Source organism: Grampus griseus (genome assembly GCF_964374135.1).
Source record: "Grampus griseus genome assembly, chromosome: 11".
NCBI classification, from domain to species: domain Eukaryota; kingdom Metazoa; phylum Chordata; class Mammalia; order Artiodactyla; family Delphinidae; genus Grampus; species Grampus griseus.
Window position 1 is genome coordinate 17546679 of NC_139005.1, and position 22929 is coordinate 17569607.

General features: G+C 35.5%; 1 protein-coding gene across 4 annotated transcripts in view; it reads right to left on the reverse strand.

Annotated features, from left to right (window-relative positions):
- Positions 1-2884: 2884 nt before the first annotated feature.
- C2CD5 (C2 calcium dependent domain containing 5) overlaps positions 2885-22929 on the reverse strand; it is an 82530-nt gene continuing 62485 nt past the window's right edge. For 2 of the 4 annotated variants that reach the window (XM_082666527.1, XM_082666528.1), the window contains 9 exons: positions 22069-22132; positions 21249-21310; positions 20940-21038; positions 20380-20469; positions 19813-19900; positions 18757-18843; positions 7765-7955; positions 4914-5060; positions 2885-4216 (listed from right to left, as the gene is read on the reverse strand). In XM_082666527.1, coding sequence (XP_082522653.1) covers positions 4085-4216; positions 4914-5060; positions 7765-7955; positions 18757-18843; positions 19813-19900; positions 20380-20469; positions 20940-21038; positions 21249-21310; positions 22069-22132 — 960 coding nt within the window. In that variant the 3' untranslated portion in view covers positions 2885-4084. Of the gene's footprint in view, positions 4217-4913; positions 5061-7764; positions 7956-9285; positions 9388-10287; positions 10339-18756; positions 18844-19812; positions 19901-20379; positions 20470-20939; positions 21039-21248; positions 21311-22068; positions 22133-22929 lie in introns of all 4 variants that reach the window. The other 2 variants (XM_082666529.1, XR_014297457.1) reach the window with 2 other exon arrangements.

The following is a 22929-nucleotide window of genomic DNA, read 5'->3' on the forward strand; positions in this document are numbered from 1 at the left end:
AGCATTTCATATTAGATGTTACCATAAGTGGCATAACTATGGTAACTTGATACTTGAACTATATCTCTACAATTTAAACTTATGAGAACTTGTATTAGTTTTCCATTGCTACCATAACAAATGATCACAAACCGAGTGACTTAAGTTTATCTTACAGTTCCACAGGTCATAAGTCTGACGTGGGTCTCACCAGGCTAAAACCAAGCTGTTGGCTTCAGCCCTGTTCCTTTCTAGAGGCTCGAGGGGAGAATCTGTTTCCTCACCCATTTAAGTTGTTGGCAAAATTCAGTTCCTTGCAGTTGTAGAACTGAGAACCTCATTTCCTTGCTGGCTGTCAGCATCCAGATGCCACCCACATTCCTTGGTTTGTAGCTCCCTTCTTCCTTCTTGAAAGCCAGCAGGTTGAGTTCACCTCTCATCGAATCTCCCTGACCTACTCTTCTACCCCTCCTTTCCACTTTTAAGGATTCAACTGATTAGATTCGAGGACCCTCGAAGATAACCTTGGATAATTTCCCCATCTCAAGGTCTTTAGCTTTGATCCTAACTTCAAAGTCCCTTTTGTCATGTAAGGTAATAGATTCCCAGGCCCTGGAGATTCAGCTCTGCAGAGGGTGGCAGGAGGGCCATTATTCTGCCTACTATAAATATGTATTTTTTAAAGTTTAAAAGTCTAATCTTAAAAATGTCTTGACATTTCTACTGGAGAAAAGTCAAAACTTTTTAGGATAGGATTTACCCAATCCTTCCCAATATTTCCTTCAGCCTGGTTCCTTATTCCCCTCCATTCAGCCTATACTAGATTTAACTTGAGGTCAACAAAGGGTTTTTGATAAACCTCCTGAAGTAGCATGCAAAATTTTACATCTATGCTTATTCTTCTGGAGACAAGGTACAGAGCTTAGATCAGATTCTCAAAGTACTCGTTGAAAGACCCTCCCCCTGAAAAAAGAAAAAGCTACAAAAGTGCTTGACAATAAATATGTTGCTTTCGCATAACGTACATTTTCATGCTTCCACGTTTTTCTGCATCTCGTTCAGTGCGGCTGGGGGCTATCGTGGGAAGACTGTGAATCTCTCAGGCGTCTGACTCAAGCTAAAGCTGGTCAAGTGGTGATGGCACTTATCTAATAACAAATAATGAAGGTAGCAAGTCTGATGGGGAGCCACCAAGACGAAAGCAATTCAGGACAAGTTGGATGAACCTGCAAGACAGCCAAAAACTTCGAGGGGAGGTCATCTTAACTCAGGGAATCTAAGGAAGGAAAGTCATACTATCTATAATAAAATTACAAGTTTGGATATGATCAAAGTTGCCATAAGCTACATGGATGGACAGCAAAATCAGGGGAAGTTTTGTCACACATATGGCAGATGATCTATCAATAAGAAGTCAACCCCATAGAACAGAAATCCTATTTTCACAGGAAAGTGTGAACTTAAATAAAAAGGTTTTATTCATAATAGGCAAAAATGTCCAAATGGGGATGCATCTAGAAAGTATTATACTAAGTGAAATTTACCAAGCACAAGATCCTATTTACATGGAAGGGGAAGTGAACTGACTGCAAAAGGGAACAGGGTGTGCTCTTCGGGGGACGAAATGTTATCTTGGTTACGCAACTGAACCTATTTGTCAAAACTTGTACACTTACATTTTATTGAATGTAAATTATACCTCATTAGCATACTTTAATATGTAAGAAGGATACATACTAGGTTATTAACATGGATTGGGAGGGATGATATGGGGGAAGAGAAAGCTAGGTGTAAAGGTAAAAAATAAAACTTTTTAAAAATTATGTACATGATCCAATTTATGCATTTATGAAAAATTATATGTGTGTGCATGAAGAAGCCTGTCAGCTATCTGACGCTGCAATATTGAAATCCAACACTTGCATCCTTGGCATGTTCAAATTTAGGGGTAGATCAGGTGATGGAAGCCAGATGGTGATGGATTACAGCAGAGTAGGAGGTGGAGGAAGTGGGACAGTGAGTCTAGCAAACTAACAAAGTATTGGTTAAATTGTGTAGTTCAGCTTTGGAGCAGTAATAAAGAATGAGAGAAACTATGAGGTGTGCTGTTAGATCCCATAACTGGCCTCAATATTTCCAAAAGATTAAGTCCCAGCACGTCTAAAATGATGTTTCTGAGGGAATCCACATACAGGGAACAGCAGCAACTCTTGGGGCATCAGGTAACATCAGCTTTTCTGGAAGGAGCCAATCTTGGCATGGGCTGACTGTACTTCACAGGTAACCCACACTGAGCAAACGGCCTGGGTCTGCAGACAGCAAGCCTGAGTTCTGTAACTCTGGCTTTTCTAGAAATCAGCCTGTGCCTCTGTTTAGTATCCAAATATTCAGACCAAAATGGAGATAACGTCACCCAGCTAGTTTTATGTTTTAAGAATTAGTAACAACGCATATGCACAGGATGTGGCACAAAACAGGTACTCAATTAGTGATAATTACATTATGAATCCCCTGCCAAGAAAGGACTCAGAAACATACTCAGGAATCCCAAAATAGCTGCTGGATGGATGGATGGATAAACAAAACTATGAACAAGTCAGTCAATTCCAGGGACCTGCCTATTTTTCTAGACTGAGCTTAAGTATCATTTCCTTGGGGAAGCTACCTTCATCCCAAGCTACACACATTTTCTCACTTAATATTGTAGGTTTCCTACCAAAGGCAATGAGAGTAGCACAATTACATATGTATTTTTTCCCGCAAATTAAGAACAGGGCCTTGCATATAGTATACGCACAACAGATGACTGTTGACTAAAGAAATGAACGGAGATGATCAGATGGAAAGTGATTTCTGACCACTGACAGTACTACATCAAAGAGGCAAAAAAAGAGATTTAGGAATATTCCAGTTTATAAATTTTTTTATTTAAAAAATAAAATTATAAACAAAGTACAGAAAAATATTGACACCTGTGATAACAAGGAAATGACTCCTAATCTTTAGGGCAGTTGTTATCCTGGAAGAGCAAAATCATGAGTTTTATAAAGAAATTTTGTTGTGCAAAGGAGGAATGTACTTTTAAAGGTCCACTTGTAATAGGTATTTGGCATTGACAAAAAAAGTATTTCTATCCATATATTCAACATTCTGCAGCATATTTACATTCAAGTTACATTTCCAAACTCTATGCCAAATACGGTCTAACTCACCATCAAAAATCCCTAAGATATTACTAAAATTCTGTTTATTTGGTGGGAGTGCAGTATGACTTTATTAGAAAATAATTTTATGTTCCTTCTAGATCAATTATATTTTAACTACTTCAACAAAATTCACTGGCCTTTTCTTCCCAGTTGAAGCCAAGCCTCTTCCAGACAAATTAAACACAAATTGAAACTTGGCTAGAAACGAAGTTATATAGTAATGTTTTTCCTCCTTCCTTATTTAAACTTCCAATGGAAGGACACTGGCTCTGATTAATTGCTTTTCTTTTCCAGTAGTTAGGACATATTATGGATACCAGTTGCAGAATTTTAACTTCTTTTTCAAAGATGGCTGAAGCAATTTTCCCTTTCAGTTGTTACCAAATTCCTCATCAAAATAACATACTAAGAAACCCACGTAGTTTTCTGAAAACTTTTCTCCATTTTCCCCATACATTCCTTGAATCAGATGACTTACTCATTAACAATTTGTTCATTTCTTGCTTAGTTTCTCTAAATTACACTAGGAGAGCTATCCTAATTTCCTTATAATCTTACCATTTCATTTTCTAAATTATGATTTTATTAAAATCAACATAAATTATACATAGCTTCCCTCTTTACTACAGTTCTCAGAGAAGTTTATCTGAACTTCCTGGGGGGGAGGTGCGGTCAAGGCTCCACTGGGCCTGTCCGTCTAGGCTGGCCAAACTAAAATGTCAAGATTTGAACATTCTCAGGCCTCCAAGTGATCCCAGACAAATCGAATATACTCATAATGTATCAATTCTTCCTCAATTCTCTCAAGTCCATTTTTTACATCTAGTAAGATAAATGAATGACAAAACACAGGAGACCCATGAATGTCATTTAGTGAAGCTCATTCTTTCTAACGGACTTCAGGTTGTAACTTCTCCTCCAGTACATGAGGGCTGGCAGGTGGCAGCAGGTTGCTGAGTTGACACCACTTCTAATTCAGATTCACGAACAAAAACCACTGCATCACCACTTACGTTTATAAGACACTGTGCCTATAAGAACAACAGGACATGTTCAGTCACAAACTCAACAACACGCTCATACGCTTCTGGCTACCCTGGGGGCAGTGCCGTAGAGCTGAAGAAGCGTACAACCCAAGAGAAAAATGAGCAAAGGATAAGAAGGCAATTCACAGGAAACAAACAAACTCATTAATACAGTTATTTAATTTTTTAAAGGGATTTTTAACAATTGTAAGTGAGTTATTAAAAAACTGATAAAAGAAATTTATTCTAAGATTTAACCTAAGCAACATTCCCTTGTCCCCATTAACAGAATTATATTACTTATTAGAAATAAACAGTGTGGCCCCATCATGATGTACTCTTCACCAGCAGGGCGAGTAGAACTGGACAGCATCACATTCCAAACCAGAGGGCGTCTTTTAACTGTCCTCCGTTAGCCATCACTGGATCCCAACGACCCACCAAGAAGGTGGAGGAAACAGTAATTTAGGAGCAAAACTTCCAGAGGTATTTAAGAATAATAACTAGTCACTGGGGATGTGAAAACAGCATCTGACCTATGCAGGACCATGGTTACCAACATATTCATTAAAACATGTTTTAAGCCTCTAGAGTCAAAGAGCTTTGAAGAGCAATTCTCTTTTTCGGGGGAAGGTGGGAGGTGAAAAGGCCATGGGATACATTCACAGGTTCCCGCCATCAGAGGTTTTTAACCCCATCTCACCTGGTTTTTATTTGGATTCTCCATGAAGACACACTGTTTCATTATGTAGGAGACAACAGCATTCCCTCCCAGTGCAGCCACGTGAGCTCTCACCATCGCAAACACTTCAGCAATAAAAGCATGGAGAAAACCACTGACACCTCCTTCCTAAATGATGACGCGCAAAAAACCAAACTGGATACATGTGTAAACTAATGTACATAAAACATCAAAGAATACATATTAAAACATCTTAAGTGATCTTAATATAACGGACGATCATTTTAATTCCCTCCATAATGGGGATTTGTTGCATGAATGAACAAACAAACCTTTACTGAGCACATGTCTACGACAGGGATTACTATCTTCATTTTACAGATGATGAAACTGAAGCTCAGAGAATCTGTGATGTGCCCATGACGAGCCAGGACCACAGAGCTAGTGGACAGATGGCAGAGCAAGAGTTCTAACTGTCCCTCCATCTTCAGCACCTCCCTCTATCAAGTCGTTCCCATCATCATTCAAATAAATTGATGGTAAATAAAAACAATGAGACTTCTCTGCTATCCATATCTCCTATTCTGAAAATGAACCAGGTTCCAGTCGCACTTGTCTTTTTCAGTTTCTCAAAGGTGTGACATCTTTTCCTGCCTCGGGGTCATTGCACATGAAGGTTCCACACCCAATTTTCCACCAGGGTAACTTTTACTCAATTCTTCAGGTCCTGGTTTACATGTGACTTCCTCAGAGAAACCTTCCTTATCAGATCTAAATTAGGTTCTCCCATTATATTCTCTGACAGGCCCTGTTTTATTTCTTTACATGACTTACTATTACTAGGAGTTACCTGTTAATCACATGATTATTTATTTACTGTCCACCATGCCCGAGTTCCACTAGACTAAATCCCATCAGGTCGGGAACTGACTCTGCTGTGCTCACAACTACATACGCTAACACCTACTTCAACAGATGCACGTACTAAGTGGTCCGTACATATTAGTTAGGGAATTAAATCCAATAGTTTGGGGAACTTTTTCAGTGTTCAAAAACAAACAAAACAGAAACCAAAGGCTAAATGAGAGCTTAAAATGCTTCTCAACCTAAGTTTTCCACAAATTTTACTGGATGTTATTTATAGTCTAGGAAGAAATTTCCAACTTTAAACTGGAGGTTAAGGACAAAATTCAATACACTGTTAGAAGAACCATTCGTCCAGGTCACGTCTTTCTGAAAAGTCACAGGATGCTACATAAAGTTTTGTACAGGTATCTCTCTTTGTAATTAAGGAATTAAATTGAGTTGTGTCAGCCTGCCTCTGACTCAATCATCACCCGGGACAGCTTTTTCTTTTACTTTTATCAGTTTCCCTCCTCCATCTCAAATCAAGAAATTCTGATAGCAGAGTAACAGAGACTACAGAGGGGTAATTTTTAAAAGATTATATAATTGTAAGCAAATAATTCACCAAGCAATGAATAAATTTGGGATATTATACCATACAGTTAATATTACAAATCTCTGTTGAAAGGAAATCTACTGTGAAGTAACATTTTGGGGTATGGTTGCTTAAGCAGTAGAGAAGGCACTTAGGAAATAAAATTTTATGGATTCAATAGTACAATATCCATGTGCTAGTAAGAGCAACCGGAAAAGGTCAATTCACCAATCTATGCCAGCTTCTCACACCCAAATTTCTTTGTCAAACTTAATAAAAGTGTCTCCTATTTTAATTCTACACTAAAAGGTTTTTGAGAGCATCTTAAGATAGTTTCTTTCCCATCTCAACACAATTAGAATATGATTTTAAAAGTAATTTATCTTAAAGGAAACATCTATCTAATTAGTTAATCTGTCAGAAGTCACTCCCTCACTTACACAAAAACAACTTATGTTTACTCTGCACCAGGCACTGTGCTAGGTGCAGGAGGGTGAGCATGATATCAAAAATTAATAAGCAAGCTGTTATTTCCAAGAAAGTATAGAAACACTGCTAATGAAGCAATGGGGAAAAAGCATAGTTAAGTCATGTTTATAATGAACACACTTTTTAAAAATACAAACTACCGCTGAAGTAAATTTTGAAGAGTTTATTGGGTTTCACACCTAAATAATTAAAAAATTTCCCCATTCACAGTAATTTGCTTAGCAGTCCTGCTCCAAAACATAAGACAAATAGAAATATAATCTTTTCTTGAGTTTAAATTCCTCTGTAATGCAAAATATAGTAGGCTGACTCTGATTCTTAACTTTGACTACATCAAGTAGAAGATTAGAACTGCTGTTACTTAAAAAAAAAATTAAAGTTTAATGATACCCAGCCAGTGTGAGGTAAGAACTTGAACATTTTTACACACTGACGGCGAGAGGGGAAAAAAAGAAGCGGCCTCAGTTTTTTTCAGAGGAAGAAAACGATAGAGCTAAATGACATAAACAATCCCCAAGACATCTCTCCATGATACAGTCCCTTACTATTTCTAAATGTAAACCCTTAAAAATTGCTATTTAAATATATCTCAGGCAAATACCTACTGAGAAGACTAAGCTGTTCTTTCAGGGCTGTTTTAAACCTCTAATCAAACGCGGATACATTTATTTGTTTTAGTTACCACATGATAAGGATAAGGACCTGGAGTTTCTAATAACAAATGGGATTAAACACAACACAACTCTTGTGATAATACTAGCTGCTAGAGACAATCCAGACAGGTTATGAAAAAAAGTGTGTGTGTGTGTGTGTGTGTGTGTGTGTGTGTGTGTGTTACTTCTGGCAAATAAACAACCAATTTGAAACTTGTTTGGTTTTGATACTAATATCTTCAACCACAGAAAACGCACAAAAACAATTAAATAACAACTATAAAATTACCTCACGAAGAGAAGTGGTTTCCCGAATAAAAAACATGTTAATTATCCCAAGATATTTCGTTATTTTTGCTCCAGGAATGAAGGAAAGAGGTGTCATCTTAACCACGCCAACTGTAGAATTTGCACAAGGTGGAGAAGAACGATTCCGGAAATTTCCTTCACCCACTGGACTTGCTTTTTCGACTGTCACAGCTAAAATTGGAGAAAGAAGAGAAAGCATCAAGATCATATGCTGGTGACTCAATTATTCCCTAAGGTTTCCAAATAAGTGGTGACAACATTCAGCTGTCTGTGAGGCTAAGCCATGTCATGAAAGAAAAGAAATTATCATGCACTGCATGCAATTAAAAATAGAGAGAGAAAGGAAAACCTAAGAGGAAATGCTGGAATGGAATCTTTTGGAAGAAAAATGGCATTCCTGCAAAAGAAAATGTTGATGAGGTGGAGCTACACACACAATGATCGTTATAAAGTGAAGAAAAAGCGGTAGAGCATTAAAAATTATCTGCTGTAGGAACAAATTATTACAAGGAGAGTGTGAAAGTTGTTACATTTCCCAGTGCAGCTTTTTCCATCTTTTTTTCAGACGACTTCATCATTGTCAACTTGTAGATAAACCATATCTTAACTAGTTGTAGTAGGTTTCTTTTCCAAACCTTCTCGATCAAACTCATAATAATTTAAAAAATTCAACAAATGACCTTGGCTGTCTAAAAGTTGTTTGTTCATGAAATAACAAATAATAGCTACCACTTATCCAATAACTACTATAAACCAGACATATATACATATATATACACACACACACATATATGTATATATATAATCCTTACAACAACCCAGCAACGTAGGTGTTATCTCCATTTTACACGTGAGGAAACTGAGGCTCACAAAACTTAAATAACTTGCCCAAGGTCACACAGCTATTAAAATGGCACTACTAGGATTCAAAACCATATCTGGCTGGTTCCATATCTTGTGATCTTCTCCCTAAAACACAGTTCCTTCCCTTTAATGTAAAATCTTTCACTCAAATACCTCAAAGTCTACCAAAACACATGGAGTATAGATAAAGAACATGTAAGTACTGATCCTGAGTCTAGCAGTGAGATAAGAGTTGACCACTTTCTCTCTGGAAATACCTCATTCTTTTATCACTCTGGATATCGCTCTTAGTAAACTGACAAATACCGTACACTACCTAGTACCTTGGGTCCTGGAAGAGTGTCTCTTCAATAAGAGAGCTCATCATTTCCTTACACTAGATGATATAATATCTATATACTTGCAAGAATACCTTCACAAAAATAAAATACTAAAAACACAACCCTACAGTTAAAGTTAAAAAAATCTAAAGGCCCTTCAATAGCTTTTGCTAAATGACCTTTAGAGTCTGCAGCTTTCACACTCCAATACATGATTGATTGGCAATGTTATTACTGAGTAGTCAGGTCTAGCCTTCACCACTGGGAAATCAAGGATATGCTTCTCAGATTGTAACATGGTAGAAACATCCGCCTACTTGTCTTAATTGATCCACGCCTTATGGTCTGAGCTTTCAGTTTAATGAGCTCTATCCAGCTGCTGCATCTGTCTGCAAAGGAACTGTAATCAACTGACGTTGCTGAAAACACAGACAGAAAACAAAAGAAAAAACAAAGAAAAAATATGGATGACGTCTCTTACTCGTCATAACACTCCTTCCGATGACGTAATTTAACCGTAACTTAGGGGAAAAAGTGGTCCTTTTCAAGTCAGGTAAGAGAGATAGTAAAGAGTCAAGCTTTAGACACTGATTTGTCCAAAACCAAGTTCTTGGCTGGCTGAGCATCTTTGGTGATGTCACAGCTGTGTGGTCTCTTAGGGGGAATGGAAGCGGGTCTAACAGAGAGATCAGGGAAAGGACCATACGCTGTGTTTTAACTAACTTCATTTCCCATTCTTTTTACTTCACACTGTTTTAGCTGTTTATATTCAGGGCTTTAATTTACAATCAGAACTTTGTGAATAATTCCTTGCCCTAATTTTACCCTGAAATCAAAAATAAAAATAATGAGAATCAAACGGTGAAGAATACATGAAAAAAAATCACTAGTTAACTTATCTTTTATTAAAATACCTTCTTTCTACCAATAGTAACAAGAAAGCCAAAGGGTCATTTTTGTCAATATTCTATTTCCATGTCTGATTTTGGCGACAAAGCTTCTGATAACATGGGGTGAGGGGCAAGTGTGAGCCTAACAAGTTCTCATTTTAAAAAGAATAACTTTTACTACTGCTGAGCTAAAAAAACAATGTTAAAAAGCTAAAGCTTTAGTTTTAGAAAGTGGGACACTATTAAAATGCTAAAAATGTAAATATTTGTTTAATTACTATTTTGTAAGACACATTCTAACTACAATAAAGCCACATTTTGGTGTCTATTCCATCGTCCAGTGCATTTCTCTGATGTCTGTACGCTCATGAATCACCACACTAGAATTTCACACCTTTGGAGACTATTTGCTTGATTAGACAAACTCACCTCTCTGTGCAGCTGGTATACCTGAGTTAGAACTTGCACTCTCCAGGTGTTCTAATAAGACAATATGAACAACATTAGCTTGGGTGCTAAGTATAAGCAAGTATCTCTTCTTTGCTCTTGGTTAATACTCTCTAAAAGCCAGACGAATAGGAGCGAATCTTTATGGCTTCATTATAAAAGTAAACCAAATAGAAGTATTTAGGTTTAAAACACAGTTTCTATTGATATATGAAAACTAGCTTCATTAATAAATACCATGCCAAGAAAGATTACTTGTTAGTATAACACAAAAAAGGTTTCAGAAACTCTACACACAAAATATCAACACAGTAACAAATGTTAGTGGGATGGAAGCGGGATGTGAGAAAACTGAACAGAGAAAAGGGTCAACCTACTGGGAAGAAAATCTGAAATGAAAAACAGAAGGGAAATGTTTGTGGCGGAAGAGCCAGTAAGATTAAAAATTACAGGCAAGGCAATGACCTATTTCTCACAGATAAACACAAACCTCAGCCCGACCTGCCCCCTCACCACCAACCCCTTCATTCAAGGCCTTTGCTTTCAGCAGCTCCTTCTGGAGCTATCAAGACTTTGTGGAACTAAAAGGTGACCGCTCTCCACGGAAATAACTAGGAATCCCAAACTAGAATCCCCTTTACAGTAGGCTCATGAAAGCAGCATCCTGCATTCTCCCTGATAGTTTGTATTTTTACTATAGATATTTAAGTCATTGTACAAATTTAAACAGTACTATAAAAGAAAGAAAACTTCATAATCCATTTCTAATGTTCAGGCTCTATCCACAATGGCATTATTTGAATTTTTGTTTCAAAGAATTTCAGACCTGAGAATATAGTGTGGCCAAGATAGAAATAACACATAAAGACACTAAGAATAATTTGGGTCAGCCAGTCTTTTTTTAAATTATAAACTAAGTAAATATATGTATTTTTGTCTCTGCTTAATGTGTTGACCTTCTGGTAATATTCTTAAATTAGCAAAAGTTATACTTTTCAAAAACTGGATTTATAGAATGTTTCTGTTGATTGGGTGCAATGGAAGTATCTCCCGCACCCACCCCACCCCCCAGTTTTTAAGGCAATGACCACAAGCTATACTGGAGAGTGTACAGTGGCTGACAATCCTCTTACAATACAGAACTGTCCGATAAAAGGGATCACTAGGTGAGGTCCATACAATGGCTATGAGGAGCGCACGCTGGACGCGCCCTGACCATCATGCCCTCAGACTGTAGTTCTAGAGGGAGTATCCTCCTGATTCAGCATCCTGAGGGGCAATGGAAGCCCAGGAAGCGATGGGACCTACAGGAGGAAGACCAGAACAGAACTGACATTCAGAGGCTTACCAGATCTCTAGGGACAGCTCAGCCTGGAAACAGACCCAGTGCAGAAGCTGGGACAGTAAATAGCCCACCCCAGGCTCATACATCCCAGGAGGGTCCCAGAGCTCTCGTATGTCCTGTGCAGTATATATAGCCTCGGTAAGTATAGACACAGAAGATATAGTCGGCATTAGGTATTCTGTTAAAGTTTTTAAAATGTGCAGATGGGAAGGAAACTAAAAGAAAAAGTGAAAATTACTAAAATTGTCTTCTATACCTTGATATTATCTTGGTAATACGGAATTCTCTAGTAGCAACTGTATATAATTTAATGGCAAGTACCCATGAAAAGAGCTTAAACATGTAGACGGTATCTGTTCCCATCTCTAAATATGCCAGGTGGAAAAAAACAAAGGTATACAATGATCTGTAGAATATTTGTGTTTTAAAAAAAGGATAGAGTATCCTTGTAAAGACAGACAATAACCTGTTAAAGAGTATCTTCCTCTTGCGAAGGAAAACGAAGGGAGAAGGAAGCTTTATTTTGGACAATGTGATTTTTTTTGTAGTATTTGAATTTTTCACCATGTACACTTAGTACACTTACTACTTTTCCAAAAAAAATTTTACGAAAGGTAGGGAAGAGGAGAAACAAGTGAGGGAAAATATTTATTCCCTGTCCTCAAATATGAATGTGTTTGAATTAAAATTTTAGAAGAACAAAACTTTTAAATTAGAGACATGGCTGAGCGACAAGATTTTTGACCTCACTGAAGGAGAGCAGGTTCATCTCCTAACATGCTTGCCAGGATGCTCATGTTTTCTCTCAGAGAAAAGGCCCAAGAGGAGCTGGTCCTGGCAGCAGCTGGACGTCAGCACCTCGGACTGGTCTGAACACCTCAAATATCTAATGACCTCAGACTCTCGGTCACTCTGCTCCTTCCAATTACAGTTTGGCTTCCCAGGTAATAACAGGCTTTTCACAAGAGAAGGAACTGCAGATATTAGCTGTCTGGCTCACTGACAAAGCAGTAATTCTGCTTAAGAATAAATAAATACGTATGCAATCTCTAAGCCAATACTTAAAAAGACAACATATTTCATACTCAGGGGTAAATATCTTATTAAAAGTCCTTTGGGCTTTGTTGAGGAGCTGGCACCCAGTTCTGGCTATTTGCACATCTCTGGGGAAGAGTTTGACACAAATACTTCGTATGAGAGGCCCCACTGTAGCTGCAAAGACAGTCTACATCAAGCCACCCAGCAGCCCACTTCTCTTAGCATTTCCTTTCCCATTGAATACAATTTTGCTTTTTTAAGAAGTCACCAGTTACTGATAATCCCGCTATCCCTCAGAAAACAACCCTAGAAAGTTACTGAGGCAAACAGAACATGCAGATTGACTATTTTCTTACTACACTTGAGCAATTTTTAACAGGCCTTAGCGGAGTGGGGAGGGGGATTAACCTAGATTAAAGCAGTTTAGTGGAAATGAGCATATGGATGAAAAACAGAAAAAAAAATGTGGCAAGAATTCCTCCTCCCTCAATTATACACCTGCCAGTGCTTCCGAAGTTTGAGATGCTTCCATTATCCTAAATGACCAATGACAAAGGTATGGGTTAGCTATGATAGAGTTTTACACTGACTACTCTTCTAACAACTTACTTTCTACCATTAAAATTTACAGATCACCTTTGCTTTGAATAACTAAAAAGTATTTGAGATAATCTTTTCCAGTCACCCTAAGAAAATTACAAAATTTGAAAAACCTCCTGCAAATTCTGAAAAGGTTCTCTGGCAGATTAAAATATATGCAATCTGGAGTCTCTAAACTGTAATGTTTTATTTTCCTGTTTAACCATTCTTAGTTTTAAATTATTATGATCAAAATTTGGTTTTATGTCCCTTTAAGCACTTCCATCAATCTATAATGCATTGATCAGCTATGTCTTATAACTATAAAATCTGGCTTAATGACTGAGTTAAACAAATGATGTACATAAACATTCAGTATAAATCTGGTCCATAATGGTCTTTAAATACTGGTGGATTGATAATGAAATTGCCATATTATAGTTAAAAATTACTAAGGCATATAGAAAGACACAAATTGCTTCGATCTGGATATTTCACTAGTAAAAAAAAAAAATTCAACTACATAGCTACACAGGTAATACATACAGTAGATGACAAAAGACATTAGCTGCCCTATTTGAGTCATTAAAGCTTCCAACCCCGGGTGTGCAACATTCTAACTCACTTGCTTTTCTTCTTCAATCCCCATCATTCACTCTTCCTCTCACTCCCATCCTTTGTATCCTTTTTTCCAAATAATCCTTGTTTTGGGTCAATAACCCAATTCAATTTTCTTTGCTTTTCACTCCCTCTTCCTCTGACTCTGGATTTCACTGCCCTCAAGCTCTTGGAAAAGCTAAGATTCCTTCTCTCTACTTCTCCATCAACTCTTTCTCTCCTTCGCACTTCTTGGATGAGGTTTTCACCTTTTCCACTCTTTAGTTTCTGTTTTCCTCTCATTCTCCTTCCCCTCAGCATTTTTCTCCTTTCAGGAGCCCTCACTCACTGCTGTGGCCACGGATAACATGAAGAACTTTAGCATTTTTCATAGTTGCTACCATTTGGTCACAATGACAAAATATATCTTAAAAAAATAAGAGAGAAAACAGACATGGAATGAACTCTTAATACATAAAAACATTTTTAGTTAGCATAAAGAATGATGTATACTTGTAAGAATTCAGAACCATTAGTTGGCAGGAAGAAGGAAAAGCTAACTTTTGTAGGTCTTATAGATTTATATTTCTAATTACAAGTTAAAATAATGTGAGGCAAGTCATTTAAGTTTAAAAAATTAAACTATCTTTTAAAATCAAATTTGGTTTAACAAAAAGTAATTCTGATAGCCGACCATAAAAATAAAGAAAAAAGCTTCACGTATAATATATTGAGGGTGTAAGCAAACTTGTTTTCTTTTTTACTGAAATCCAGAATTTGACCTATATTTGTCTTATTCATCAGCAACTGCTCAGTGAAAAAAGAACTTCTCCCAGGCTATAGCTAATGCCACTGAACATGAGGATACCACCCCAGCATAAAGCAAAATGGACACAGAAACAAGGGTGATATAAAAAACTTTTCCTCTATACAGTTTTATCCAATAGTATATAAACACTAAAACTGACTTAATTAAACCCTTTTATAGCCTTAAACTCTCAGAATTTTAATGAAAGCAATTATCCTATTATAGATTAGGTTTATAAAGTATTTGAGATCTATTTATAGTGGTATATAATTCAAACACTTTTGTCTAATATAAGTTCTTAAGTCCCTCAATATGGTTTCAAATATCTCAAGATTCAGGTCTTTAGACAGGTATCTAAAGTAACATGCCAACCTTTTATAAAAATTACATGCATAAAATTTTTAAGATTAATTACAGTTCATGAGAAATATCTTGATTTTTAAAAAATTTTCACCCAGATTACATTCACTCAGATTCCCTATTTTTACTATATTTGCTCCATCTTTTTTCATTTTCATTTCATAAAAATATATATCATTTTTAAAGCCTCTTAAAAAACCATTCCAGAGTGAAGTGACAGATATTCAGAAAGCTGACATGTAGATATTAATGAGGAGGAAAAAACATTATGAAAGTGGTATAAAAAATTTGCTATAGTCATCTTTTTTCTTAACACAGTTTCATTAAAAAAAGGAATTTATAGTGATGCCACATCATCTCTGTTCCTCATAGTATTCATCAAAGAATTTTGATGACCTTCACATGATAATGTCCTTTAAGAAATTACTTAGGCTCAGCATGTTTTAATATTTCAAATCGGAAAAATCATGGTAACTATCAAGGTAACACCAAATCAACCACAAATTTGAGACATACATCAAACTATTCTGTTACCTTGAGAAACAAAATATGTAACAAATATAACAAAAGATGGAAGGAAAAAAAATTAAGCATGGATGGACAATTCAGGCCCAAGCTTACTCTACACTGTCAATTAGGAAACATGTTATTGAAGCATCTTTTCTTCACATAATACTCACTCATTTTCAATAACACAAAAAGATAAGGAAAGGTTTATCTACAAGTGAAAAGATGGAAGTGTTAATAAACAGACTGTGCATAGCTCTTGAGACTACTCTGTCAACATAAAAGGAAATAAAAAATTTTAATAAATTATCCCATTTGTGATAAGAACATGAAAAATAAATTAGTATTCAAAGTTTTCAGAATTAAAAAAGATAAATCTCGATCAGCTTAGCTAACTAACCTAACAAAACTATAAAAACTATATATTTATTTACTTATCAGTATTAGTAGTTAACTTTTAAACCTCTTGTGGTTGCAGATAAGAAAGTAGAGAAGTTCTCTGAGCATTTATTCCTCACCCTCACCTTTCTCTCTCCCACCTATTTCCTCTAAACTGCTAAGCTTAACTTTTCCCAGATATTTCTATTCTCTATTCAAAGACTTCCTTCATGTTACAATGTTCAATTACTACTTTCATGATATAACACTCTATTATTACACTTTTCAGACCTTTTCAAAACCCATCCTATCCTCAAATTTTCCAAAACACTTCGAGATAACTTTTTCTAATATATACATCATAGCCCATGTTCTCCTGGCAAGACATGAGGACGCAAAGACAATACATAAGGATGCAACGTAAACCACAATTTACATGACTTTAAAAAAAGTAAACAGATAAACTTTTTAGTGTTCATTGATGATTTTAAAATGTAACATTCAAGGAAAGGCACAAAGGTTTTATAGTTAAGCACTTAGTATTAAAGTTTTATACATATTAGCATTAGATGTGATGATATTGATCATTATGAAGCTGACAATGGTGGCGATGATGATGACGATAAGGGTGGTATGATCTGATTCAGTGATTTTCAAACTTTTTGAAACGCTTTCTTCCAAGAAAATCATATATAGAAAGCTGATACATAAAGCGTAGTGCATTGAAGCTGCTCTAGTTCAGAAGTAGGGGGTCTAGAGACCTATCTTCTCACCCCGCCGGCACCTTGCCTCCTGGAAGGCCATGAGGCACCTCTGAAGAAACTCTATGGTCTGGAGGAACAGAGTTTAAAAATCATTGGTTTAACTGATTTGAAGTTATTTGGAAAATTAATTAACAGAAGCTCAGTGTGACCTCAGGCATAATTTAGCTTTTACGTTTTTAATAATAGGGACATGTTAATAATTGAAGAACCATAAACTATAGAAACTCAAGAAATCAGAGAAATTTAAAGGCTAGAGAGAATCTTAATCCTTTCACATTTTACAAATGAGGAACTAAAAGTGGCTTAATTAGAAGTTACCTGGCCCAAGTTCTCACACTTTATCAGTAGCAGAACTGAGAAGAAAAGCCAGGTCTCTTGGTTTACTACTCCACCTATGGTCCCTCTCCATGCTCCTTAAAATAAATTGCAAATATTTTAGGGACTGTTCAGATATGACTTATTCTACTCAAATTCTTCTTTCCTTGTTTTTAAGTTCAGAGTATCATTTGTACAAAATATACTAATGACTTCAAAAAGCACTAGTTCTCATTACCTTTGAAAATATTTTGAAAGCTATTGCAGAAACTGTAAGTTATCAATATAGATATGGCCAATATACAGAGTTTAAATCTAATCTTCTGCAGAATTCAGTAGCTATTAACAACATGGTAAAGTTGGGCTAACAGGGACCCCAAATCCACAAATAAATATTTGTATAGGTTAGCAATTGATCAAACCATTTCGTCGTTGCTGACTGGGTTTTTGGTTTTGGTTTCCCCCTCGCCACCACTGCTGGGTAAGGATAAATGAAGTGATACCTAAAAGTGGTTTGGAACTAACCCTGTGTTAAATATAAGTTTCTGTAGAAAATATGTGTTTAAAAAAAAATCCTATCTAGTCAGTTCAAGGAAGATTCTAGATTGTTCTGCTTTTTGTTCTGAAAGCTATGTTTAAGTTATAAATCTGAACTCAGATTGTCTTTGGATTTGATTTTTCCTCTCTATTCTTTCAAGAAATTCTCTATGGAGTTCTAAATTAGAATTTTAATTTAGACAAAAAGGAAAAAGAACCACAGATACCATGTTAGAAAGTTCAGAATCTGAAAGTAGCTTCTTTTCAGCTTCAAAATATGAGACAAGATCTATTTATCTACACAGGCCTTGCACTGATTTAGTAAAGACTCTATTGACATATAGGCAATGTGAATATAAAACTATGTTGTATTATAACTAATACGGTATCAGATAAAGTAACTGATAAGTAGAAACCATAAAATAATGTCACTTGTATTATAAAAAAATTAGAAAAATTAGAAATGCCAATTTGGTTTTAAATAACAAAAGCATCATTTCTAAGAATAAAAAACTTAGGAAAAAACACAAACTACATTTATTGTGTATGTAATGCTACAAGATAAGGTACAGTAATTCTGAAATTTTTATAATAAAAATTACACTGAAATCAGAAGAGAAATGGAAAAAACCACCTCCCACTTTTCTCCAAAGATTGTACAGATCTAAGTAGATCTACTGCTAGTGAATTAAGGGACAATCATTTTGCATTTGAAAAAATGTTCCTCAAATATAACCAAGACACCCAAAAGACAGAAAGCTCATCCCTTTCTCACTTGTACTAACCTCCACCCAAAACCTCTCCACATAGCTTCTGAAGAAAATAAGTATTCTGTTTGTCTATGAAAATCTAAAAATTTTTGCAGAAGGTTAATGTTGCTAGAAAAAAATTTACCAGATATAATATAAATATCAAAATATACCATATGTGAATAGTTACTTTGGGAAATCCAAATCTCTGAAAATAAAACTTTAATACATTTGAGTTACAAGAATGGAATATCACACAAAAAATTACCTTAATAAGTCATGATGAGATTACTTGAGAAATTAAAATAAAAGGAACATTACTCTCTCCCCTTTATGAACATGAAGAAACATACAATGAGGAAATGAAGAATAAATCTCCATCTCAAAATTAAGTTAAGATTACCTACAGTGAAGAAGCAAGAGAAAGGATCTAGAAACTGGTATTTGTGCTTGCATTTCCCTTACTTAACCAACCTTTAGCTGGTGGAAAAGGATGAGAAGGAAGTGAATCTGAACAGAGTTCGAGGGGAAACTGCAGAAGTTCTTCATTATCTGTAGAGGCTTGAGAGGCAGGAAAAACACAAGTTAATTAGTAATGATCTCTTATTAATTTTTTAAAAATTACTCTGGGATAACATATAATTTCCCCCCCAACTCAGTTAATTCTGGTTGGTTTGTCCTTGCTTTCTTCCATGGGGGTCCTTCACCTGCGGACACTGAGAGTGGTTGCTATCTTCTCTGGTGGGGCTGTTGTGAGATTTAGAAAGGGTAATGTATATAAATCTCTTAGCACAGTGCCTGGCAAAGAATAAGCACTCACCAATGATGATTATTATCCTACTTTTTGTACTATACTAGTTCTATGACACTTAAACCAGTTATTATCTATATTTTTTGATAAATATCTAAACGCATAATCATTTAATACATCTGACATTAATTCAATGCTATAGATGTAGGATATATTCAACTTAAAAATTTTTAGATTAATGATGAATATTTATTTAGCCAGTAAGTCATTAAACTTTAGAAAGTATACTATTTCCCTCTTCTCTTTTTTCAGAACACACAAATGGTTTCTAAGATTTTGCATTTCTTTGGAATATATTAAGCATGGTACTTCCTAAATTTTACTGGATAAAGAACAACTCTGAGAATCTGCTGAACACTATGGGACCTTTCCTAAGAAAAATCCATGGTGCTTGCTACATCAGTTGGTTCTCAGATGCCTTGAGGACCTCCCCAGAGCTCCTAGGATAGGAGCCTCTAAATTACTGCAGAACTAATGTTATAAGCTAACTCTAAAAAACAGCAGCATTTTCTATGTAAATAGCAGCCAACCACCTATTCATGTGTGAAAAATATCATCAGCCATATGCTTATCCACACAGTTATCTTGATAAAGAAAACAGAAAAAGTGACAGTATCTTGTCAAGAAACACGTCATTTATTCTACCTATCCTCTATATTTTATCACTGAATTATAACACAGACAAACATGAACTATGCTCCCATCTACCACAGGTTTACCTCTTTGCAATGACTTCTCAGCATGTGTTTTTGTGGTCTGTAAAGCCTGATTTTTGTCAAAAGTTATTGCAACTGCTGTGACTGTAACCTAGAATCACAGAAACAATATGATTAGCAAAACAATCATTCCCCAAAAAAGCTTCTTATAATTCTTTTTCAGTACCATGGAACAACTTATACAAACTGGCTAATTTGCCTTTCCTGGTTAAGATTCTCAACCAGAACTGCACATAAGCTCAGACATTCAGACTACAACTAAGCCCAACATGTATACCTAAACGTAGGTATTCCAGAAAGAGCTCAAAAACCTTCTCTGAAAGATGGGGTCTAGAGAAGTCGTACAGAAGCACACCTAGTGTACATACGCTGGAACATACATATGAGTACACCTTCAGATAACTAGAGTTCACAAAAGTGAAACAGACAGACAAGGTCTGCCTCATACTAGTACGTTTAAAAATATTTTGAAGTAAAGCAGCTTATACTTCTTTAATTATGGCAAATGTATAATATTAAAACAGACTAAAGTTAGAAATCTTCTTTAATAACAGACTGAACCTTAGTTACCTGAATTAATTCATCTTCAGGGAGAGATACTGTAAAATTTACATGGCAAAGGCAGCAGGGGATCATAGACCGTAGTTTAAAATACAGGCTCTACACAAAAGAAAATATTAGTAATATTTCTTTTAATTTAAAAATTTATAAAAACTGATCTTTTAATGTACATTATACTATGGCAAATAAAGTTGAGTAGAGTAAAACACTTCTGTTTCATCTATTCTTTCATTAAGAATACATTTTTAATATCTAAGCAGACAAGAAGATTTAATCATATTTCTAAGTCATAAAAAAATAAGGCGTTTTTTAAATTTACAAATATAGATTTTTATGAAGTTTAACGCTATGAAATAACTTAAAATATATTCCTTTTATAGTGTGGCATATTAAGATGGAGAGGACATCTTTAGCATTTTACTTGATGGCAGGTTAAGACTGATAAGTAAATAAAAATAATTCGGCCTGCAACTGTGTAAGGTATTCCAGACAATATAAATACTTTTCTTCTTTAATTTCATGATCCTGAGGAGTTTTAGCTAAAGTATAGTTAGTCAAAAGGTTCCTACCTTGAGCAAGTTTTCACAGAGATCATTAAAATTCTTATTGAGGGCTTGATTAGTTAGATTAAGGCTGCTTAATCGGATTACTCTTACTGATGTGAACATCTAAATATGGGGAGATATAATGGCATGTCATTTCATTATTTTGAACTAAATACTGTAACAGAAAATAAACAATCATAACTACTGTGGTATTTTTTTAAAAGATAAGATTTTCAACTGCAGTAAAGAGGCCGAAAAAAAACATATATTAAGAAAAAACTTGCTAAAATCATATATGCTATATTTGCTTAAAATAAAGAATAAAAGGTTTACCTGTATTTCGGATGTCCAATTATTTATACCAGGCATAATTTCTGTATTACAGCTATAAAAGCCTGTCAAAATAAATTATAGGGAAAACGTATGATAACATTTCATTTATTTTTGCATTAAAGAACAACATTTTTCGGGGCTTCCCTGATGACACAGTGGTTAAGAGTCTGCCTGCCAATGCAGGGGACACGGGTTCAAGCCCTGGTCTGGGAAGATCCTACATGCTGTGGAGCAACTAAGCCCGTGCACCACAACTACTGAGCCTGCACTCTAGAGCCCGCGAGACACAACTACTGAGCCCATGTGCCACAACTACTGTAGCCCACGTGCCTAGAGCCTGAGCTCCGCAACAAGAGAAGCCACCGCAATGAGAACCCCACGCACTGCAACGACGAGTAGCCCCCACTCGCTGCAACTAGAGAAAGCCGCATGCAGCAACGAAGACCCAATGCAGCCAAATATGAATAATAAATTAATTAATTAAAAAAAAAAGAATAACATTTTTCAATTATTACATGAAGTTCTAACTAAGATCCATTCATTCTTTTTTTCTAAAACTCTATACTTCTGGGAAACTTTAGACCATGTTAATAAATTACCATTTTTTTTGTAATGCATAAACAAAAAGATTAAAAATCAGTTCACCTAAGTTCTAATGTAAATATTTTTAAACGATGTTTTCAATCTTGGAGCAGCAAAGAACGTGACAAAAAGTAACACTGATAAAGCTGTTAAAATAAAGTTAGTGCTATAATAATTATGAACTGAAATACTGATATGCAAAACTAGTCTCATCTCCAGGTAATTTTTCTCTGTTCACCTGAAGGAGGCGGAACATCAGTGAGTAGAGAATGTACATCTTCCATAGCATCTGTGTCATCGATCTGAAAATGAAAGATTGAACCTATCACATAAGTAGTAAATATATAATTGTTTCAAATTTTTAAAAATCGCTTTTATTATTTATTAAATAGAAAACATAAGAGTCAAGGAAAAGTAGGGCCATTTTTCCGTAAGTTAAAATATAAAACTTGAAAAAATTTTTGTAGTATCTATAAATTTTTCCACAATAATTATAAATACTTCTAAATGAAATATTATACATTATAAAGTATATTGAGTTTTTTAAAAATCAAGCCTTTTCTCAAGTCTTTATGAGGGCATGTTCCAAAAGATTTACAAAGATAACAAGCAATCATTATCTCTATTTGTTTAAATTAATAAAGTGCAATTTAAAAAAATCTTTTGACTAAATACAGAACTGCTTTAAAATAAAATTACATAGGGGTAAATTTAAAGGCATGTCTTAAAAGAATAAGTACAAACTCCATTTTTCCTACATCACAATCTTCTGTTGTGAATTATAAGTAATGAACATATCCAACTGGACATATATTGACATTCATCTGTACATTGGGGATCTAAGTCCTGACTTACACCCGAGATGTCAAGAACCACTTTCACTTCCACTTTGCTTTAGCCATTCACAGTCAAGGCCATAACTCGATTGTGGTATTCCCCAAAACATTCTACACTCAGATCTCCAGCATCAACTATAACCCCCATCTCTCTACACCTTGCCCTCTTCTGCCCATATTCCAAGCACTTCTGTTCTCTACTTAGCCAGGATCCCTGGATCAGAAAACATGAAAAATGCTCTGGATCAAAGTGAAAGTAACCC